Raw genomic sequence first — 25,036 nt, 5'->3', positions numbered from 1 at the left:
GGGAAACAGTTATGTGAAACTTAAGCCTACCTTTAAGATGTGGTAAGGATGATGTGATTTCAACAAGGATCCTCTATGCCACACACACTCTCTCCCAAATGAGTTGTTAAATGTCTATACTTTCTGGAATGTGAGCCAGAGTGTTTCCTCTAAATACTGAAAGTCTTAATTCCTATCAACAAATGTAAATGACAGCCATGATGCCAGGGTGTACAAATATTGACTGGGAGATGAATGTAATTAAATAAAATTTCTGGAGGATAAGTCTTACTTGAGAAAGAATGAGAGACTATTCATTTGACAAATATTTATTGAGCAACATGTGTAAGACACTCTTCTTTTTGAGGTTTGAGCTAAATCAGAACAAAACCAAATAAACAAAAATTACTGTCCTATTTGAGCTTCTTGTTCTGAGAGAGGGTGTGAGGTAACTAGTAAACAGTAAAAGTACTGTAGGAAGACAAACAAGGAAGAAAGGTGGTCAGTTAGGAAACATTTGCAGTCAGGCAGGGGAGAGATGATGGAGCCAGGGTGTGGTTGCAGAGCAGATGAACAGTGAAGGCCATTGGTGTTTTGAGAGTATTAGCAACAGGATTTATTGGTAGGTAGGATGGAAGCTATCAGAGCAAAAGAATAGGAGAATATTTGAGGACAGGAGGAACTTGAATTTTATCCATTAAAAATGAGTTGTGCTTGTTTCATCTAAGTCCTATACTCTGAAAAATTATCACTCTTCTGAAAATTGTGTAAATACTCCTCCTTCCTCTTCCCACCTTGTAACTAAATAAGCTGGATTCTCACCTTATGAGTCAGAAGGATACATTCTTTGTCCTGCCAAAAAAGGATGCAGTTCCCAGAATCAGTGGCCATATACACTTCCATTTCTAATTTTGTGAATTAAGATAAATTTATAAGATATGATTAATGGGTTATTTTTATATTGTAATGACAACATAAAATTCACTTGACATTATTTAAAGTTCTTGTTTCAAGCCTTAGCACTTTAAGGACCATGATCTGAAATGTGGACATCCTTGGCTCTCACTAATTTTAAGATACAGCCAAAAAGTCATAGGCATTAATATTATTTCCTCTATAGATGCTGTACCATTGACAGCCACTTCTCTGACCCCATCAAGGCTTCTCTTGTTGTTTCTGGCTGAATCCAGGTATCTGCTACCCCTTCATCATTTTTGCCCTGCTCTGATGCCCGCTGCTATTCCCAGCCCCCGTGTTCCTCCTGGTGCAAGTGGCACTGGAGCTTCACTCCCTTTCCTCTTACTTCCCTGTCTGATGTTCTGCACTGTATTGTGTTTATTTACTGTGCAGTGAGAATGTCCATCTTCCTATCATTAAGCACCCTTGCACACCTGTAGCTCAGAGAAGTTTTGGGTCTTACTAAATCTTCAGGAAAATAACAATTGCTCAACTTCTTCTTATTTTCTTTTTTTCCTTTGCCATAGATCTTTTCCATGGGGACAGATTGAACATAGGCACTCAACTAGTCCCAGAATTCCTTGCTTTTCTCAGACATCTTTCTCTAAAACTTTGCTCAAGAAAGCCACCCCACCCCCACCCCCTCCTTCTCTATGCTTATCATCTCATGTCCACAATCCTCCAGTGTTTTAATCAGACACAACAAAACTGAATTTCTGTTTTGGCTCAACTGACACTGATGGGACATGTCCATTTTTGTCTTAAGAAAGGAAAAGTGGTGGGAGGTGTGGCTCAAAGAGTAGAGTGCCTGTGTAGCAAATCCAAAAAAAAAAAGCAAGAAAGGAAAGAACTTTGCTGTAAAAACAGCTTCACAGTATTTGCAAACATTCAAAACTCAATCTCCTGAATGCTACAACAAGCCAGTTTCATTATATTTTCATCTGACCACCTTGGTATCACTTTTCTAAATTAAATACTATATCCCCATCTTTGAGTAGCAAGTTTCCCAGATTTCCATACAACCTCAAGTAGAATAAAAGGTGTTCAAGCACATGATACCTTGAAATTGTTTCAATCCTGGCTTTTAAATTGCTTTATTTAAATATGACTGTTGTTTGGGGGTTTTTTAGCAGGTTTATTAGCAATATGGCTGGCTTCAAAATTCATGTAATAAGAGATGACATTTCCTTGTAGGAGGGCTAAATTAGTTGATAAATTGTTACTGTGCTACCTTTCAGGATATGGCCTATAATTAAACCACAGAAAAAGGACATTGGAAGAAATGTGATAGATCTGACTCAGTTGCTTGAAACCAGAGAAATTCAAAATGAATGCCCCATGTCCAAAGTCAAGTGTGCAATATTAAGTATTGTGAATATTTTGCTTTGGGGAAAAACATTAGCTGATGCTCAGAGCTGCAAAATTCCACAGCAAGATGCATAACTAAAGACAAGATTTGTTTTAAGTTTTTATTCATCTTTTTTATATGCATATGCATGTTTTTCCACTAAAATTTCTGATAAGGTAAATAGCCAATTTGTTTAACACTGCATCTGAACTTAACTGTGTGATCATATTCAAACTAATTCTGAAGAAAAGTCTTCTCTTCCCTTAGCAGTGAAGATTTATGTATTTGACTTTGAAGTCAACAACTGTGTAGCATTTAGTGCCAAATCAAATGCAACATCAAATTACCTTGTATTCATTTAAGTGAATTTTCAGATTTATGGCAGATGGGCCCAGATCCAGGGAACTAGGGGAAAAGACACTCACTGCAGATGATCATGTGGAAGGCAAGTGAAGTAAATATGTGGGAATTAATTACTTGTACGGTTAAGGTCCATTCTTGGAAAGAGTCAGGCACAATTTATTTTGTAATCAACTTGCAAGCACCCAGAGTATAACAAAGCAGCAGGTAACATGGACTGCTCAAAAACAAGACCTGCCAAACAAAAACTAATTTCCCACTTTGACAAAGTGACTGATCCCATAGACTGGAAGATCCAGTGATTACAGCCTACTTTGACCTTTGCACAATTATCAATGCTTTTTCATGTGGAATAGTCATTGACAAGCTTGCAAAAAATGGTGTGGTTAAAATAATCATCAGATAGATATTGAACGGATTAAGAAAATGTTCTTGGCCAGTAATTAGCATAATGACAAGTTTGTGATTATTTAGAAGTTTCCCACAAGTTTGATTTGGATATGAAGGATTTTTTTTTAAACAAATGCTTTTATGAGTGGGAGGAAAACATGTTCATAGACTGGGAAGAAAGTAAGTGTTAGAGCATCATGGATAAAATTTTGAAAACAAGATTGAGAATCCAAAGTGGACTTTTAACAAAGTAGAAGAGCAAAGTAAATTAATTGGCTATGAATTGCTGGGCGACTAATACCTAAAAAATGTCAAAGAAAAATAAAGAAATCCCATAAATGAAAAATATAAAAATAAAGCTATTCTGTCTGTGAACATTACTGTGAACTGCATGCTCTTGCTTTTTATCTGCCCCAAACCACACTGCCCATTGCACAAGTAACCTTGGCACCAACCCATGTCAATAATAGAATTTAATTACTCAAGAGGTAAAACCATTTTATATATTCAGTGAAAGAGTGTATGTAACATTTAAGCCTCAGTTTCTGAAAGACCATAAACAGGGAGATATTATGACTTAAGGCCACTTTTGAGTTGACAAACTTATGAGAGAATAAAGTTAAATAATTTTTATAAGAACATATTCTATTAAATTATATGTATGCTATCAAGAATTTTCAATGAAATTATTGTTGTGGTCATGGACAACTAAAAAACTTGATCTTGTCAGAAATTACAAATTTTGTTATCATTTGCTGGTAAATAGATGGAATTGGAGGACATCATTCTGACTGAGGTTAGCCTGGCCCAAAAGACCAAAAATCGTATGTTCTCCATCATATGTGGACATTAGATCAAGGGCAAACACAACAAGGGGATTGGACTTTGATCATGTGATAAAACTGAGAGCACACAGGGGAGGGGTGAGGATAGGTAAGACACCTAAAAAATTAGCTAGCAAATACCTTAAAAGCAACTGAGGCCAATAGGAGAAGGGGACCAGGAACTAGAGAAAAGGTGAGATCAAAAAGAATTAACCTAGAAGGCAACACACACGCACAAGAAATTAATGTGAGTCAACTCCCTGTATAGCTATCCTTATCTCAACCAGCAAAAACCCTTGTTCCCTCCTATTATTGCTTATACTCTCTCTTCAACAAAATTAGAGATAAGGGCAAAATAGTTTCTGCTGGGTATTGAGGGGGGGGAAGGAGGGGGCGGAGTCGGTGGTAAGGGAGGGGGTGGGGACAGGGGGGGAGAAATGACCCAAGCCTTGTATGCACATATGAATAATAAAACAATAAAAAAAAAGGTGAAAAAAAAAAGAAATTACAATTTTTTTTGGCCATTCTCAATAATGATACATCATAAGACCTCATTGAACTGGTTTGATGGGAAAAGTAATGTTCTCTTATAAAACCAAAACAGATCTTAAGTGAACAATAAAGAGTATGATAATGTGTTATTTCAAGTGTTTTCATTTTTGAAAAAATTATAACTGATAATTATCCTATATTCTATGCTCTTGATTACTTTGTGTAATCTTCTTAACACCCTATGAGGAAGACACCATTATTTCTATTTTACAGACAAGGTTACGTGAGAGCAGCTGGTAGACCAGGTATGGTAGCTCACGCCTATAATGTAAGCTACTCAGGAAGTGGAGATTAGGGGGATCTCCAGGCCAAGTTAGGCAAAAAGTCAATGAGATCACATCTCAACAAACAAGCTGGGCATGGTGGCACATGCTGTGATCCCAGTCACTTAGGAGGGTGTAGGTAGGAGGCCACCTTGAGCAAAATCATGAGACCTTTCCTGAAAAAATCAAAAAGGCTAGGTGCATGGCTCAATTTCCATGTTCAGCAAGTGGGAGGCCTAATTAATTCAAAGCCCCAGGAGTCCTCCTATTCAAAAAAAAAAAAAAATTGAGTTCCTACTAAAAACACTGACCTCTCAATTTTTGGTAAAACCAAGAGAATCAAAATACTGAATGGAAATTGTTAATTTATTCCTCCTTTCCTTATGTGTCCAATTCTATGCAGCAGTTGAAGTCTGGTTGTCCACTTCTTGTCTGCAAGGTTGTTTACACAACACTCCATACTCCGTTAGATACGTCTTCTGTAAACAGAGAAGGTAGAATATAGCTTGATGGTTCTACTATCTCAGTAAAAATAATCACTTTAACTTCATAAAATTCGTATTACCATAGTACAACAACTCTGGAAAAAAATTTGGAGGCTACTTAAAAAGCTAAACATTGATCTACCATATGATCCAGCAATACCACTCTTGGGGATATACCCAAAAGAATGTGAGTCAGATTACTCCAGAGGCACCTGCACACCCATGTTTATTGCAGCACTATTCACAATAGCCAAGTTATAGAAACAGCCAAGATGCCCCACCACTGACGAATGGATTAAGAAAATGTGGTATCTATACACAATGGAATTTTATGCAGCCATGAAGAAGAATGAAATGTTATCATTCGCTGGTAAATGGATGGAATTGGAGAACATCATTCTGAGTGAGGTTAGCCTGGCCCAAAAGACCAAAAATCGTATGTTCTCCCTCATATGTGGACATTAGATCAAGGGCAAACACAACAAGGGGATTGGACTTTGAGCACATGATAAAAGGGAGAGCACACAAGGGAGGGGTGAGGATAGGTAAGACACCTAAAAAATTAGCTAGCATTTGTTGCCCTTAACGCAGAGAAACTAAAGCAGATACCTTAAAAGCAACTGAGGCCAATAGGAAAAGGGGATCAGGATCTAGAGAAAAGGTTAGATCAAAAAGAATTAACCTAGAAAGCAACACACACGTACAGGAAATCAATGTGAGTCAACTCCCTGTATTGCTATCCTTATCTCAACCAGCAAAAACACTTGTTCCTTCCTATTATTGCTTATACTCTCTCTTCAACAAAGTTAGAGATAAGGGCAAAATAGTTTATGCTGGGTATTGGGGGGGTGGGGGGGAGAGGGAGGGGGCGGAGTGGGTGGTAAGGGAGGGAGTGGGGGCAGGGGGGAGAAATGACCCAAGCCTTGTATGCGCATATGAATAATAAAACAATAAAAAAAATTCATATTACCAGAAGAATAAAAAAAAAAGATTGTTCTAAGAATTTAAAACACTGAACAGCAATCTTTAACTAATCTAATTAACATTCACTAAATTTGCATAGCCTCAATGAAGGTTAAATCTGGAGAGTGTGTCCCACATTTATTTCCAATAAGAATTTGTTTTAAATGTACTTTAGCTGCATTATAGAAATAAGAGAGAAAAACAGCCCTGCTGAATATTTTATTTTAAAGATAGAATTGATTATAATTGTTTCATTTCAAAAGGCTTATCTAATTAAGAAACTATAGTAAACATAATCATGATTAGTTTAGAAATATTTTGGGGAAAATGAGCTTGCTATGATATTTAAAATACACAAAATATTAGTAACCACAAGCTGTCTTCTAATGAAGTAATGTTTAGATTTTAAAGGCCTTTTTCCAATTTAAATATGTATTTTATATACACATAAATTTAACTTTTCCCCTTTTTCAAAGAATATATAGTTCATCAAGTGTAAAACTCTTTTAAAACATGAGCAGAGGAACTCAGCCTTTCTGAGACTCTTCCCGTACAGGAGCTTTTCTTGTCTTTTCCTCTCTGCTTAATAAACCTCTGCTTTTCCACTCAAAAAAACCAAACAAAACAAAACAGAGCTTTCATACTACATTGCAAAATGTCACATTTATTTAAAAATCAAAATTATTTTTAAAGTTGACAATAGCTATGTCCAGCAGGAGATAATTAGGAATGTTACTTTTACATTTCTCTCATCCTAATTTTTATATGCTATCCTACAGTGGAATAACACATTGTAGGAGGATTTAGACACAAAACTGCTTTTGGTTTTCCTTTCCCATTTTCTCACTAGTCAGTATGTGCAGGCTTGTTCGTGGTGAAAGGTAATTTTATTCAATTTACTAAGTTATTTATTTGCTTATTTATTAATTAATGAATTTATTTACTGCATACTGAGTGTTGAGCCCAGGTTATTAAACTTGCTAAGCAAGTGCTTACCACTTGAACTGCCTTCCCCACACCTTATTCTTTGGTTTTTATTCTGTTTTGGGACAAAGTCTCACTAATTTTGTCAGGTATGGCCTCAAGCTTGAGATTCTCCTGTCTCTGCCTCCTGAGTGGCTAGGATTTAGAGGCATGCCCCACCATTTCTGGCTACTGAAGGTAATTTGCAATAATAACTCAAGTACATGACTCCTTACTCTGAGAATTCCTCATTGTTCTTTGAGGAACAGCTCAGCTTTTAGTCCTCATCTTTTCCTTCAGATTTATGTAGTACTTACTCTTGATTTATGTTATGTTAATCTTTGGCCTATTTCTAGAAAAATGTTAAGGAGAAACACGCACAATATTTTTAAAAGCAGATGTTTTAACTCTTGAATCTGGTTTTCAATAGGCATTTATTTGAACTGAAAATTTCTTAATAGTCCTTAAGGATCATAATGCTAGCAATTACACAAAATCATGGATATTTTCAACCCAGTCATCCTTGATTTACCTTGTGATTATATTAGGTATCAGTTAAACAAAACTGGAACTATTAGCCAGTATTTTGTCACATCTACAAAAATATTGTCATTTCCAAGTTTTCTTGTTCCTACTTTGGAACCGCAGGCTTTGGCCGCTTTGAGGGGCACTTAATTTGACACCATGGCATATTTAACCAGAATCTGGCTTGGAAAGATACAAAAACTGCTTTGGCAAATGATCTGTCAAGTGACCCATGAACAAAAGCGAGATTGGGTTGCCCTTTGAAATAAACCTATTTGAATTTTATTATCTCTAGAGCACCTTGTGTCCCTAATCTTGTGAAAGGTTAGTATTCTATCCATCAGAGCAAGATTAGAGTGCTAGGTGATGTCTGCTCTTGATGATAACTGAATGCAGCAGTTGGAGCTGGAAGAGGTTGATTGATTACCATCAGTAGTTCAAAAAGGTGGGGGGAGGGGGGAGGAAGAATGGACAAGGAGGGAGTCACTTTTACAACATAAGCCACTTACACAAGTCAGGATATTTCAAACCAAACCAAAAACAAAGCACTGGCCTTTGGAAGAGTGAATGTCTTTTACTGGTAAGTTTTACTCACATCTATATAATTCAGAAATTGAAAGATAGACAATTTTAAACTTATTCATAAACTAAAAATATGCCACTGAGTCAAAGTAAGCATGTCAGTTATCTAGGATTTATTTTGACTGTAACATAATGAAAAGTTAGATGCATACGTTCACCGCTGAAGAATTTCATAAATGTTGGCACTGAAGAAATGATTCTTATCAAATGTTTAAAGATTATCATTTTTAGTTTATTGCTTTTCATATGATTGATGTTATAAAGGTAAGACACCCATCACACAATATGAGAGTACTGATTTTTTTTCCATTGCTGGCCATAGAAACTAAGGCCTCTCACATTCTTGGCAAGCACTTTTATCGCTAAGCTATACCAAAGACCTGATTTTGATATTTTTCTTCTTTTAGAAGAATCCTATTAATTACTGGAAAAATCAATTTAATTGATTTTACCTATATTTTGGCCAACATTAAGTGATCACCTTTACAATAATACGCAATAATACTTTGTCTTGTTGTGTTTCTATATGAGGTGATTGATTGTTCATTCATCCATACAAAGCATATTAATTACATTTGATTAAGACATCTATCCAAGTAGGGCTGACATTCATTTCCTGTTCATAGGTTTAAGGTTTAAGGACAATTTTGGGTAACAGTGTCACCTGTCTAACCAGCTCAAGTAGATAGTAAGGGACAAGTGGTTGAAAGGTGCATGAGTTTCTGTACTTTTGGTGGTGGTGTGAAACTGTAGATAGGAGCATTCTTAGAATCACGCAGTCAATCATCGTGTTTGTCAAATCTCCACAAAAGCTCCGTAGAGAAAATGACCAAAATTTTAAGTTCATAGTGAATTAAATCTAAGACTGATGTTCTTTTTTTCCTTAGCTTGGGCTGACAATGGAATTTTGTTGGCTACTGATGATACCAATTTGGGAAATCCTTTGTTTGTCTAGATATAAACAAAAATTATCCATATTTTAAAAGTATTCACACGAACAGCAAGAGTTTGAATGTTCTTGTCATTGATGAATAATTACCTAACCTTACCAGAACCAATACAGCCCAAATATTGTGCCTTAGAGACTACTACCTTTTTTGTTCATTAAATAAGTCCTTTTTGGAGCTGGTGGAGTGGTTTGAGTGGTAAAGCACCTGCTTTGTAAGTGCAAAGCCCTGAGTTCAAGCCCCAGTTCCCCCCGCCCCCAGCATACACACACAAAAAACTAGATTTAAAGTAAGAGACTCACATTCTACTCCCTACGAATTTGTTGAAGTATTCTGTGATTTGGAGTAAGTTTCTTATTTATTGTCTGTCTTCTCCATGTCTTTTTTCCCTTAATGGCGTGTGAGGATCTTATGCTCTCATTGAATATTTAAGTTCTTTAAGTTGAAATAATATTGCAGTCTTTCCAACTCTGAAAGATTAGGCAATTAAATAATATGCAGAGAAGAAATACAAATGAACTGTAACCTTCAATCTATTGCAAACTGTTATATAGTTTTTTTTTTTGGTTGTCACAATGTGTGTATTTGCAAATTCTTTACAAAATTGGGATTGTACTGGGTGTGCACTTTTATACCTATTATTTCTAGCTCAGCATTTCCCTGTGGCATGGTGTCTTGTGCTTATGGTTTTATATTTGTTAATGAGGGTCCTGTAAACAGCATCAGTTTCAATCTTCACAGAATTTCCACCTGACCCCATAGACACTAATCCTGAAGACAGGCTGCATGGGGTTGTAATTCCAGCTCCACTACCTGTTAGTTATATACCTTGGAAGTTACTAAATTTTCTGTGCTTCTGTTGCTCCAAAAGTAAAATGTGAATGATAATAATAACTGCCTCATGGATTATTAACAAGATTAAACTAGTTAATGCATAGAAGCCCTTGAATTTGTAGCTGACTCATAGTTTGTAATGATTAACTATTAGCTTTTAAAAATACTATTTTTAAATGCTAGTTTTAAATAACATTTGTATTTGTGTATATACACTTCTTGTGGGATTTTTTAATACCATTTCCTTTTTAGGGTAGGATAAATAATAATGAGATGAATGTCTTTGTACACAAATCTTTGGCCTGGCCATTGCAACTGAACTGTTTTCTTTCATATTTTTTCTACTAAAGCATGTTGCATGTTACTATCTCATCTTCTTAAAAACAATGCACTTTTGTAATAAGTATTAAAATGAAAACTCTTCGTTTAGAAATACAGATAGTTAAAAACAACTGAAAACAGTAGTATAATAGAAGATATGAGTGCATTTTTATTACATTTCTTTTTAAAAACTCTCATGGTTTTCTGCTCATGACTACTTTCATTTAGATCTGTTGACCAAAGTAAATTTGTGACATGTTTCTACTATTGCTAGATTTTGATGGACTAGAAAGTATATGACTTAAAAATTGAGGCTTAGATTAAGACATAATATTCTGATGAAGTTTTCATGTATAATTTCACTTGTTTAACCCAGCGTTTCCGGGTATCTTTAGTTTCCATTGTCTCTATTATGCTGTTCTGTTAGTCTGTGACAGGCATTCTTTTTCCTTTGGACTGGGAAACGCCAGTTATCCCCTAATCAATGAAAGCGGAGGATAACCTAAGAGAGTGTTTGGTTCTGGCAAAGAAAAGGAGATGGAGGGAAAACAAGAAAAGATTAGCATACTCTGTCCCCCAGGAACATTGTCAGTGCTCCTCCATGCTCTTGGTACCACTTATCAACGTAAGTCTGTCCGTCCAACACCATAACACTGTCTACTGGGAGGAGGGAAGGGAAAGGAAGTGAAGTAAGAAGAGAATTGAGACATCCATGATGTATGTATAATATGGATCCTCTCCACCATTCCTCTTCCTCTCTCCATATAATTACCTGACATTGACTAAAATGAAAGCATTGGAGAACAAATGAGCGCTGCCATGGTTCTCAATCTTGGTTGTATGATTGGATCACCTTTCTGATATATGGATACTTGTATGCCGTTCCTAGAAATAGTGGCTTAATTAATCTGAAATGCAGCGTAGGTATATAAACTTTTTATTTTTGAGACAAGTTCTGTCTTCAAACTCACAATCCTCCTGCTTCAGCATGACATTAGAATTAGGCATTAAGGCTTTGAAAAGCAATTTTAAGGACAAGCTTAGATTAAAAATCATGTGAAGAAGGAAGAAGGAGTAAATTCCATTTGGCTATTCCTCCTCACTCACCTTAACACTTATATAGTCTCTTGTTTCAATAGCCCCAGATCCTCACCACTGGCTTTTACACATAAATTAGCCTTGATCTACATTCTACAGTTCTCTCTTGGTGGCTTGGTGCTGGTAGGTCTTTCTCCTGCCAGCAAGTGATTGAGTGGACAAAGAAATGTAGCTGGGGAAAGAACTGGGTGTATGAACACAGTTATATATATTACTGTAATCTTAATTTGGAAACCTAATTGCTTTTGCCAGTTAAGAAACAAAAGTAGGAAAGATATTAAGCTGCTTTTAATATAATTCTACACTTGGGATGCATAAAAGGTTAAACAGGCAGCCAAAGCAGAGTTGATGTCATCTCTAAGAGAAAAATGGAAGCTGGCTTGTAGGCAAGGCCTAAAGGGTGTGGTCCATAGGCCAAAGCCAAGAATTCGTGCCTAATGAGGCAAGTGAACTGCAGATGCATCTCAGCTTTGAATTTCCTAGCCAGTGTTTAGAGGGAGAGAAATACATCTTCAGGTTCAGAACAGTTGTCTGCTTTTGGCAGAAACCGCCAGCACATTTCAAACTTAATTCATGATTGTGGGAATTAATAGTTTATCTATACCACCTCGAGAACATAAATGCCCTAATCAGTCTTTCTTACTTTCAAGATATCTTTGGGAGAAATAACCTACCAAGAGATAAAGCATTTATCAACCTACTGTGTAAAGCTCACTAAGTATAGGAAAAGTTTCACCTTGTGAAATCTGAATTCAAGTCCACAATTTCTATAACAGTTTTATTGCTACAAATCTCCCTTTGTCAAACAATTACATAATAGTACTTTCCAAGAAAACTTCCTTTATCTGCTGAATTACAAACCAGTTTGAAAAATCTCCTGGCATTTAATCTGTTCTGCTGACTTGACTTTAATGGTATTAAATTGAAGGAGTTTGGTGCAAGGTATTGATTATTTTTAATGAGCATTCATGGTTGTAAACTGATGAGTTATCATTAAAATTTTTCTTCATGAAAAAGTCTAGTCAGTTAAATTAGATAAATTGAAAAAATACAAAATGGTGATGTTCAATTGAACTGAATAGTGGATTACACATGCATTATTATATTATTACTACTGCATTAATTAATTCACTAATAATGCATTAAACCTATTATTTTGTTATTATTAAAATCCATCATGATACCCTTGACTTTCTAATTTACAGGATAGTAGTATTTTCTCAGAACTATCATGATTCCACTTACTTACATCTAATTTATAAAAGTTCACTACACACATAGGGAGAAAGATAACACAAACAACCTTTGGATTAATATAGTGAACAATTTTTAATTATATGTAATAGTATATACATATATATACTATATATGTATATATGTAATAGTATTCTAGCAACTTTATTTTAAGAGAGTTATGAGACTAATTCTTGATTTGTGGTGAATGTTGTATTTTGTTATAGGATATTTGGTAGTTTTTTCAAGACATTAAGAGGTAGTTTAAATTTCTATTTTCAGTAATTGTCATGAAGAAAAAGCTTACCATTTCTAAGACCCTGAGGTAGTTCAATCCCCTGCCCCTAAAAAGAGAAAACAATAATGAAAGGAAAAAGAAAAGAAACAACAACAACAAAAATGTGCCACAGTTGCTGTGGAATTTTGTCCTTATGAAATTCTTCAGGGATTCATTAGACCACAACCTTAGAGAAACTTAGGAGTGTCTTGCTTTAAAATCACTAAGGTCACCAAAATTCCCTCAATCATTAAGTGGTTTAAGAATTTACTTGTGGATTTCAGTTCCCTGTGGGAGAGATTATAGAGATGAATGTGTTGCAGAGCTGTCAGCCTACATTTTAACATATAAGATAAAAATAATAGTGGAAAAGCAATTTCTATTCAACTACTTATGTGAGAGTTAACAGACTAATAATTAAACTGTCCTCCTGCCAACAAGAAGTCAGAGGCATAAGAAATTTTGTTGAATGAATTCATCTTTAAACATCTCACTAAGCATTTTGACCCCTTATGCCAGAAATCAGTAAAGCCTTTCTGTAAAAATATTAAATATTTTTGGCATTTTTGTACCACATAAGGTCTCTGTTGCATATTCTTCTTTGCCATTGATTTTCTGTTTGTTTTTAATTCAAACATTGAAAAACTCAGAAACCCTTCATAGCTGACAGGACTTAATAATAGCACACTGATTGGATGGAGACCAACTTCTGCTTTAAGCTATTTTAGTATTTCCTAAAGTATCTTTTCTGGATGACTTGCTTTCAAGCCACTAACTTACAGTGCAAGGATGAGAATTCTGTGAGAGAAATATGCCTGGGAAATTCTGTAGTAAGAAAGGTGAACAGATTCTGTGTTATCAGGACTTTCAGTGAGTCAAGGCATAACTCTGAGAATGGCATGGTGGTGGAGGAGGGCTATGAGGTGCAACTTCAGGCACATACCCTTTTCCTGATGAAGTCAAATGTACTTGAGAGAACACTGACCAAGGACATCAGTATTCTTAAGTGTCTGTAGTTTCTTGTGATCATCATCATTGTAATCATAATAATCAACTGTCAATAATATCTTTCATTAGAACTTTATTTTGGAGATGGTAGCACATATACATTCTGTACTGGACAACCAACTGTTAATGCCTTTTATTGGTCTTGACATTGAGATTTCTGAGCAGAGTAAGACTTCATTCCTGTCAATCTCATTGGTTGAAACAAATAATCTATATAGATAATATTCTAAGAAAACCCATATTTCCTTAAAGTATAACTAGTTTACCAAGATATTAAAAGATTTAACTTAAATATGATAATACCAAAGTATGAAAATATAATCTATATATAACTTACCAAGAATATGTAAGTGTATGCACCAGGATATATAACTGTTACTAACATGCGTATAATTATAAAATGATATATACGGACATTTGCTTGAAAATGACACTTTTTAATTTTATCATTTTTTACATTTACTCACATGTGTATACATTGTTTGGGCCACCCCCTCACCCCCAGCTTCCAGGAAGAAGCTGTTCCACACTCTTGTTCTCCAGTTTTGTTGAAGAGAAAACATAAGAGATAATAAGAAAGACATAGCGTTTTTCCTGTGTGAGATAAAGATACCTGGACAGAGAGATTCCTAGCGTTGTTTCCATGCACATGTGTATTGCAACCTATATGGGTTCATCTCCACCAGACCTCTTCACTACTTCCTAGTCCTCATAGTAGCCTCTATCAGTATAAGATTACTTTATTTGCTCCTCTATAGTGAGTACATCAACCACATTCAAGTTTTAGGTTTCCTTCCCTTTCCCTATTCCTCCTGTGCACATTCTCCCCTTAGTGTATGACCCATGTCCAATAATATTACTGCATTTGTTTTAAGTCTATAATCCACATATGAGGGAGAACATGCAATTTTTGGCCTTCTGAGCTTGGCTAACTTCACTTAAGATGATATTCTCCAGTTGCATCCATTTAATTGTGAATGACAAAATTTCATTCTTCTTCATGGCTGAGTAAAATTCCATTGTGTATAAGTACCACATTTTCTTAATCCATTTGTCAGTAGTGGGGCATCTTGGCTGTTTCCATAACTTAGCTATTGTGAATAGTGCTTCTGTGATAAACATGGGCTTGCAGGTGCCTCTGGAGTAACCTGTGTTGCATTCCATCAAGTATATCCCTAGGCGTGGTATTGCTGGATCATATGGCAGGTCTACGTTTTGTTTTTTAAGAAGCTTCCATATTGTTTTCCAAAGTGGCTGTACTAGCTTACATTCCTACCAGCAGTGTATGAGGGTTCCTTTTTCCCCACATCCTCACCAACATTTGCTGTTTTTGGTATTCTATTCTAACAGGAGTGAGGTGGAATATTAGTGTGACTTTGATTTGCATTTCCTTTATGGCCAGGGATGGTGAGCATTTTTTCATGTGTTTTTTGGCCATTTGGACTTCTTCCTTTGAAAAAGTTCTGTTTAGTTCAGTTGCCCACTTCTTTATTGGTTCATTGATTTTGGAAGAGTTTAGTTTTTTGAGCTTCCTTTATATTCTGGTTATCAGTCCCTTGTCTGATGTATACCTGGCAAATATTTTCTCCCACTCTGTTGGTGGTCTCTTCAGTTTAGACACCATTTCTTTTGTTGTGCAGAAGTTTTTAAATTTCATGTAGTCCCATTTGTTCATCCTTTCTCTTTACTGGGCTGTTTGAGTTCTACTGAAGAAGCCCTTGCCTATACCTATTGCTTCCAGAGTACTCCCTGCTCTTTCCTCTACCACTTGCCAAGTTTCAGGCAGGTCAGTAAGGTCTTTAATCCACTTTGAGATGATACTGGTACAGGGTGATAGGCATAGGTCTAGTTTCAGTTTTCTGCAGGCAGAGAACCACTTTTCCCAGCAACATTTGTTGAAGAGGCTGTCTTTTCTCTATCATATGTTTTTGGCACATTTGTCAAAAATAAGGTGGGCATAGCTGTGTAGATTCATATCCAGGTCCTCTGTTCTGTCCCACTGGTCTTCATATCTGTGCCAGTACCATGCTGTTTTAATTGCTATGGCTCTGTAGTATAGTCTGAAGTCGGGTATTGTGATACTTCTAGTGTTTTTTTTGCTCAGTATTGCCTTAGCTATCCCTGGTCTTTTGTGTTTCTAAATGAACTTTTAAGGTAGATTTTTCAATCTCTGTGATGAATGATGAGACATATTTTGGTCAGGTATTTTTAGCATTCTTCTGTTTGACAGTCATTGTTTTATACACTAGTTAAAATCTTAGGTTCTCTGGTTGATTTTCATTTTTTAATTTTTTTTGTTATTATTGTTGTGCTAGTTGGGGGTACATTTTAGCATTTACAAAGGTTCTTACAATGTATCAAATATAACATACTTGAATTCATCCCCTCCACTGCTCTCTTTCATCCCACTCCCCTGATTCCTAGAACAGTTTCAATAGGCATCATTTTTGTATTTGCATACATGTGTGCACAGTATTTGCACCATATTTACCCCTTCCTTTTTCCCTGCCACCTTCCCCCTCCCACTGGTGCCAAACCCCACCCCCACCCCCAGCAGAATCTGTTCCATCCTCCTGTTCTTTGATTTTGTAGAAGAAAATCACAAAACGTAATTAGAGAAACATGGCATTTTTGCTAGCTTGAGATAAAGATAGCTACACAGGGAGAGTCCTTGTGTTGTCTCCATGCATATATGTATTACAATCCCAATTGGTTCATCTCTACCAGTCTGTTTTGCTCCTCCCCAATCCCCTTCCCATGGTGGCTCAGGCCAATTTAAGATTTCTATATTCATCCTCATATAGTAACCACATCAATGTGGTTGATTTTTTTCTACTAGATGTACTCCTTTGAGGAAAATACACTGATCCTAAAGATTTGAGCATGCTCTTTAGTCTGTTAACTATATAAACTAATTAGTATTAGTGGAAAAATATAATCATTCATGAAAATTATTTTATAAATAATTAATATGTGACTTTAGGATGCATTTTGCAACTTACATGTAAATATAATTTTTCCACTGTCTTAGGAGTTTACAGTGCTTTACATTAATTATTTAAATCACAATATATAAATTTGACTTGGGATAAGCTGTCTAGTGCATTCTTACTGCTCATCCTGTGTATAACAGCTTTGCATACTGGTTTAGTGGTCTAGGGCTTAGCATTTAAAGTCTCAGTTTCCTCATCTGCAAAATAGGTAAACTCATATCTGGTTTGCACACATTGGATGAAAAGCCTAACCTGTGGTGCATGATGCCTCTTAGAGTGGGGGCAATTTCTTTGGTCCTGTCTCTAGTGATGATTTGAAGCAGACTCATTTATTGTTTCAAGCCCATTGTTTTTTGGTCAGAAGTTAAAATTTGATGATTTACTTTTCTCCTAACATGTAACAGAGACAAATAGAAATAATAAATGTATACAATTGCTTCCTTGTTTGTATTTTAAATCAGTTTGTCAAGTGAAAGGAGAAACAACACTTACTTAAGGGGCAGATATACAGTTAGAACAATCCTTCAAACAGGAAAGATGTGTGTTACTTTAGTTGATCACTTTGAAATCACACAGGCTTCTATTAAATCCCAGGAAGAATTGACTGAGTAAATCATATACTTACTTTTATATAATAAATTTAATTTATGAATACACACATATACATTTACAAAGCAAGAGGAAGTATGAATTCAGAGATACAGATGTGACAAATCAGGAATGAAGTTTTGCTCATAGTAACATTGTCTCTCAATAATTATAGATTTTGATTTTTCCCTTTTATATAATTTCAACCCGATAATTTTTGAAAATTCATCCTGACGGTCTGCTTCCTACACAAAAATGCAAATGACTTTGAGTAAAAAAAATACTGAAACACTTTAGTCAGATATCTATTCAAAATAGTTCCTTTGCTCTTTCTCTCATATACCCTGGATAATGAAAAATAAACAATGGCATCATCTTGTTTATTAAAAACAACAACAAAACAAAACTCCAAAGAGAGTTTATTGAATACAACAGATTATGTATTGAATGGAAGAATGCTTTATGTGGGAGACTGCCAGGTGTGATGGTGTACAGGGGTTTTGCAGTTCACTTAAAACCAGGCACTGTTTCAGTAAAGACAAAGTGTGGCTTAAGACAGGTGGCAGGGTTTGGAGAGGAAGTCAAGGTCTGATAGAGTAATATTGACAATTAGTGTCTGTTTAAACAGAGGTCACAGTATGTTTTATGTATAGATGCACATGAACTTGGAATGATTATATATATGTATAAATCTTTAAGAACTTAGAGGAGGACAGGAGGGCAAATTAGTTGTCTTAATCTCCAACGTGGCTTGTAGTATCTTTCTTTCTCTCTGAGATGGGCCATGAAGTCTTCATTGTTTAAGATGAGTTAGTCCAGTTCGAGTCAGGTTGTGTGTCACTGGGCGTTCATGTTCATCCATCTGTCTGTTTTCACTCACTCACTATTCATCTCTTTTAAGACCTTACTATGTGAAATGGCAGTTTCCTACGTGGGAATGACAATATTGACCTCTGAGAACCTTAGTGTGCATATATTCTGTATTTCATTTCCTTTCACTTAAAATATAACTCTTCAATTTTTTCATTAATAAGTTATAGGACTGACAAGGTCTAGAAATGTGATGGATTTTTTTGGAAATTTTTAAAGTTTTATTTGTAAGCTTTAGAATTTATCAGTTGAAGGGTGGCTCTCAGTAGGTGAGGGTAAGGTGCAAAGAGCGATTTTATTCCTTAGAGAATGGTTGACAATGTCTGTGGACATTTTGATTGTCCTTCTGAGAGAAGGATGTGATTCTGGCATGTAGTAGGTCGTGGCCATGGATGCTACTTACCTCCTAAAATGCACAGGACAAGCGAGCTCATGGTACCAATGCTGAGGATGAGACACCCGATGTACAGTAGTGGCTTCCAATTGCTAACAAGCATATTTACTAAAATATCTAAGGGTGATGCTTCATCTTACATTTGATCCCTGAGTAACATCAGTTTTTGCCTAAGCATACTTACAAATTCTCAGCCCCTGAGGAGTGAGAACAGATAGGCCATTTAGGGATCCTGTGTTCTCATATATGTCAAACATATATGAAAACAAATGGCACCATGAGTCTTCATTAATAGCCCTTATTAAGTAAGCATTTTCCTGCTGATCATATTAGGCATTGTGTAAGCAAGGAGAGTTCTGACTGAATAAAAGACCTGAAAGCCCGCAGATGTAATGAAAAAAGACACTCCTACTCAGTTAACCTTGAAGAACGGAGTGGGCAGGGTAGTTGTGGTACTGTACATCTATGAATCACAGCCTTTCTAGGCCATCAGCTTTCAGAACCACTTTATCCTCAGTGACAGCCTCTCCTCTGAACATTCCCAGCCAAACTTGGCTATGCTGGCCAAAATGGTTTAGCGTGCTTTTCTGGGGAAGAGTAAAAAGAAAGAGATTAGGAGGAATTGTACAGACACACTCACCTGCACATGTGTGTAAATTTTTTCTGAGTTTAAGGGAAATAACTCAGCACATCTACTTCCCAAGGTAGGACAAGTGCTGCCTGTAATCACGCATTAGAAACACCACTGACCAGTGGCCACAGCATTTCATATATTGAGGTCTTTAATTACAAGTATTTACACTACTATCTTGAAACATTCATTTTATTTATTTATTTATTTGGCAGTACTAGGGTTTGAATTTAGGGCCACACACTTGCTAGGCATGTGCTCTTACCAATTGTGCCACTCCTCCAGCAGTGGAATATTCATTTTTAAGCAAACTTTCAAGAAGCATTGTGGGGAGTGTGAATGAAGATAGAATAGGAAAACGGTGCCATAAGGTGCATTCTCCATACACAGCCCAGCACAGTGTTGGCTTATCCTCTGTCGTGTTAAGAAGACAACTTTCCTGACTGGAGTGGGAGAAGCTTTGGTTGTCTTAGATTGCCTGTGAATTCCTAGGGAGCTTCTAGTCTGCCTTTTCCTCTTGCTTCTGCTTCCCTTTGGTTCTGTGTGCCACCTTGCATTTCAATCCATTTATTGGGATGCCTCATTTGAAGCTTTCATCAGATGTCCTTAGGGCGGCTCTTGGCTCCGAGGACTCAATTTTTTGCCCCTTGAGAGACCTCTCTGAGCAACAGGCAGCATCTCTCAGGCTTTCTTTTTGCTTTTGGAACGGTGGTGACTTTTATCTACAAGATTGTTCTCCCACTTAAGGCAGCCTGCCCTGCAGCAAACAGATGTTTCCTTCCAATCTCCCCTCTAGATAAATAAAATCCTCCCAGAGGCTAAGGCTGGTGGGAAAAGTTCTTTTGTGCACCTCTGAAGCATGACTAAGCCATGAGCATCCGCCTTTGATGTATATTTTGTGATTGGGGAAGAAAAGAAAAATCAAAATAGCATTTCTTTCAGCCAAACTGTTCCTTGCAGATGAGAATTTTGTTGACGAAAGCCTTTCTCCAATGTGAGCTTTGCCCTCTGTGATTAAACACAGAGTTACATTGAGATTGATTTTCTTATATTGCTCTTGAATTTTACTCTCTCTGATGTGTTGGGACATAATACTTCATCAGCAAAATGGATCACATAACTGTCTTCCAAGTCTCTATCTTGTTTGGTTTGCTGAGAAACAATTTTCATTCAAGCATAAAGTACTTTGTACAGAGTCAACCTTCCAAAGGTGGAAGTCTACAGGCCTGTTGAAAATGAAATGAGCACACTTATTTTTGGAAGACATTAGTTTTGCCTCAGTACCTTTGATTCCTATTTTTCATAAGATCTAAGATCAATGTACCCTAAGGTAGCAACATTTTTCATAATTGACTGATATATTAGCATCTTTCAGTACCAAATATTAACTTGACTATGAGATCAGTAACCCATAGAATGATTTTGAACAAGAAGTAATTTGACTTTTGAGGACCAGTCAAGCTAATAGCAAACTTTTGAGACAATGACAAAAAAGTTTCAGCTTGGCATCTAATGAAATGTTTCTTTTCTTTTGTTTATTTTTCTTTTGAGACAAGGTGTTCCTATGCAGCCTAGGCTGGCCTCAAACTCACAATCCTCTTGCATCAACCTCCCTAGTTCTGGGGATTACAGGTATGAGCCACCACTCCCGGATTAATGAAGTGTTTCTTAAGCCATATTTATTGAAATATATTAACTTGGTTTCTATATTCAATCATGAATACTAATTTAGACCTAAGAAAATGAACCATAAGACACAGTGAGGAGGCAGTCTGATTATAGCCACTCACCTTCAAAGTGAGCTTATATATATTTCAGAGTTTCCCTGTCAAGAGAGAAAAGGCCTCAGGAATGTTATTGTTGGTAAGAGAAAAACAAAAACTTCATCCCTAGAGACACACATCTATTCCTCAAGTCTTTGGAAAACAATGAGGACTCAAATGACTTTCACTTTCTCTTCCTTACTCACTCTCTCTTTCTGCCCTCCTTTGCAAATCTAGATGAAACTGTTGATTACTGACTATTGATTACAAAAGGTACTACCCTGTATTCAATAAATTAAGCTTTAATTCCTGAGTCCAATGAAATAATTGACCTCAAAAAAAATAGATTCAATCCACTTTCCAGTCTCATTATATTAGTATTTTTCAATTCAATGATTTTACCATTCTTTTCTATCTTCTTTCACAATTACAACACCTTTCACCTACTCCGGGATCAGCATGGCCAAGCCGTCTTCATTCTTGGTTTCAAGATGGAAAAGGTTTTACTTATTATTAATATTTTTTTTTTACTTTGCTGTTGATAGTAATGATTTAACAACCTTTCCATTTTAGGAAAAACTAGGTAAGGTATATTTATAAAAAGATTTTTATTATGTCCTTGATATCACAAAGCCACGAATAGCTTCGGGACGGACATTCATAATTACCTGCTTCAGCATTCATTTACTTGATGCTGAAAGATGGGGAGTTGCTTTTCATTTTGCTTATTCATTCATTCATTCATTTATTTGGTGATATAGAGTTTGAACTTAGGGCCTCACACTTGCTATGTAGGGTAGGCAGATGCTCTCTCACTTGACCACTCCTCTAGTCCTTTTTGCTTTAGTTAGTTTTCAGACAGGATCTTGCACTTTTTGTACAGGTCTGGCCTCAGACCACAATGCTTCTGCCTCTACAATGCCACTACCTCTGCCTCCCATGTAGCTGGGATTACAGGCAGGCACTACCATACCCAACTTGTTTGGAGTCTCCCTAGCTTTTTTCCCAGACGACCTTGAACCATGATTTTCCTGGTATCCACCTCCTGAGCAGGTAAAACTGTATTTGTGTACATGATATCATGGTAACATGGCTACCTTAATTATTGTTTTAATTGTACAAATTTATGGAGTAAGTTGTGATAATTTGATACATGTCCATAGTGTATAATGATGAAGTCAAAGCAATTAACATTTCCCTTGCCTTAAACATTTAAACATTTTGACAATTTTTGATACATATATCCAATATGTACTGATTAAATCAGTGTTATCAATACTTCTACCCCTTTAATAATATGTAACCTGATTTTATATTTGAGAAAATAAAAGTAAGAAATACTTTGCGGCTTGCCAGAAGCAGTTGTTCCTACCTATAATCCTAGCTATACAAGAAGCTAAGATGCAGAAGATCATGGTTTTAGATCAGTCCACAAAAAGTTCACAAGACCCCATCACAACCAATAAAAGCTGTGCATGGTGGTACTTGCCTGTCACCAGCTGGACTGGGAGGATAACTGTGAAGACCCCCTTGGAAATGTAACTAAAGCAAAAGGACTGGGAGGTGTGGCTTAAGTGGTAGTGTACTCTGGGCAACACCTTAAGTTCAAACCCCAATTCCACCCCCCCAAAAAAGAATTGTGGCCTGAACAAATGGACACAGGGTTTATTAGCCATGACTCTTAGATAATCCCTAAACTTTTGCTGCCTCTGTAGCAAACAGAATATAGATACTTAAGACAAACGAGATACATATTTTTTTTTATGAGATATGTATATTTTTTGCACGAAGAAAAATAAGGGAACATTAAGCTTTGTTGATTTGGTCTTATTTAAAAACAAATAAAAGATAGTTATACTTAATACAGACACTACTTAATTACCAAAACAATGGCTCAATTCTTTATGAATCGTAGAAGTGGCAAGAGCAAGTGCTTCTTCAGCCACCTTCTGAGAGAACACAAAGTAACTCCCATGGACTCCATTGAGACAGAGTCCTCACTTGTCTCCTTCTTGCGTCTTCAGTAGGAACCTCGTCCCCCCACCCCTCAGGCTCCAGAAAGAAGCCCTTTTATGAAGTTTTTACTTGGAGTCTTTTAAGTGTCCTGGACTTGATTTGTTCTTGCATTTGTAAGGGAGGGCATAGGTTCAGGGAATAAACAGAAGCTTTAAAGGGGTGAAGCAGTATCACTCTGTTCTTGGAAACTTGAATTTATAAACTCAGCAACATTATCTTCTCTTAGCTTTTACCTCACCCAACCTACAGTCTCTAAAAGGAATAAAACTTGGACTTGCTCTAACCAGGCTCATATATGCAATGAGAAGTGTTCAATGACTTCCACCCTAATGTATGCTGGGTACTCAGAGGGTGTCTTTAGAGAACCTGAGGCAGCAACATCCAGTGGGAGAGCCTTAGGCCAAGAGTACCCAATGGGAGAGTTTGAGGCTACAGAACCCAATGTCTTTAATTCCTGCCTTACTTGTTGATCCTCTCAGTGATCTCAGTAACACCCAAGAGGCAGGGTAGAAAAATTCCTTTGTTGATGCATAATTTTTTATTTAGTGCCTCTTAACCAGAAAGCCCAATTGCCAATATTTTGTTCAAGTGCTATAAAATGATAGTTTATATTTATTATGAGAATCCAAGATACTTCATGGCTTTCTGATTCATTATGGGCACTTTAGTTATGTTCATTATAGCTTTAGCATTAAATGAATTTAATTGAATCATGAGTTTCTGAACACAGTTAATTGATTGCTATATATAGGAACTAGAAAGAGTCCAAAATAATTGCATTAATTCGAGCATCCCACTTAATAGAGGATCCCACTATTCCAAATAAAAGCAATTTAATTGAATTTAGTATTACAAGAAATTTGTAAATAAGCTAGAATAAATGTGTTTATCAGAATGCATTTGCTATTATGTTAATGATGATATTTTGTACATTATGTTTGAAGCTTACTTTGATTTGTGTTTATATCAGACCACAGGATTTCCTAAAATTTAATAATACATGAAAAATAATTGAGCTATTTTGGAGGAATATGAAGTGGTAAACTCCTAATGGTAATGGGTGTTCTTTCAAATGGAAATCATGGAGTCTTCTGGATCCTTTGCCTCACAAAAGATCACAGATATTGATCAGATCTCACTTAAAATAGCATTTTCACCAGTCTGTTAGTTCCTTAATCAGAATATATGCTTTTTCTTTGAAATTGCCCATTAGGAGTGTTTTAAGGTAAAGAAAACTCTTGGGCTTTCTAGCTCTTATTAACCTACGACTACTTTCTTGTTTTGTCTCCAGAGTTTTTCCGGGAGCTTCTGGAGAATGCAGAGAAGTCTCTAAATGACATGTTCGTCCGGACGTACGGGATGCTGTACATGCAGAATTCGGAGGTGTTCCAGGACCTCTTCACAGAGCTGAAGCGATACTACACCGGGGGCAACGTGAACCTGGAGGAGATGCTCAATGACTTCTGGGCGCGGCTCCTGGAGCGGATGTTCCAGCTGATCAACCCTCAGTACCACTTCAGCGAGGACTACCTGGAGTGCGTGAGCAAATACACCGACCAGCTGAAGCCCTTTGGGGACGTGCCCAGGAAACTGAAGATTCAGGTGACACGCGCCTTCATTGCCGCCCGCACCTTCGTCCAGGGACTGACCGTGGGCAGAGAAGTTGCGAACCGAGTTTCCAAGGTAAGTGCACATGTGCAGTTTTTCTAATCTGTCATCTTCTTTTTATTCTCATTTAAAACAATATTTTGTAAAGGTAAAAATTCTTATTTTCAATAGCCCTTGCTCTAAGATAAATCAACTGAATGTCCATGCTTAATTCTGTTTTTTTTTTTTTTTTCCTTGCTTTGTGTAATTCCATGCGGTCTGGAA

At 36.5% G+C, this 25,036-nt stretch overlaps 1 protein-coding gene across 4 annotated transcripts in view; it reads left to right on the top strand.

Annotated features, from left to right (window-relative positions):
• Gpc6 (glypican 6) overlaps nucleotides 1–25,036 on the top strand; it is a 1,113,645-nt gene that overhangs the window by 520,619 nt on the left and 567,990 nt on the right. For all 4 annotated transcript variants that reach the window (XM_074043143.1, XM_074043144.1, XM_074043145.1 and 1 more), the window contains one exon: nucleotides 24,456–24,847. In XM_074043143.1, the coding sequence (XP_073899244.1) occupies nucleotides 24,456–24,847 (392 nt within the window). The remainder of the gene's footprint in view (nucleotides 1–24,455; nucleotides 24,848–25,036) is intronic.

The sequence above is a fragment of the Castor canadensis genome, chromosome 10, assembly GCF_047511655.1.
Source record: "Castor canadensis chromosome 10, mCasCan1.hap1v2, whole genome shotgun sequence".
NCBI classification, from domain to species: Eukaryota; Metazoa; Chordata; class Mammalia; order Rodentia; family Castoridae; genus Castor; species Castor canadensis.
This window is presented reverse-complemented; position numbering and strand designations above follow the sequence as displayed.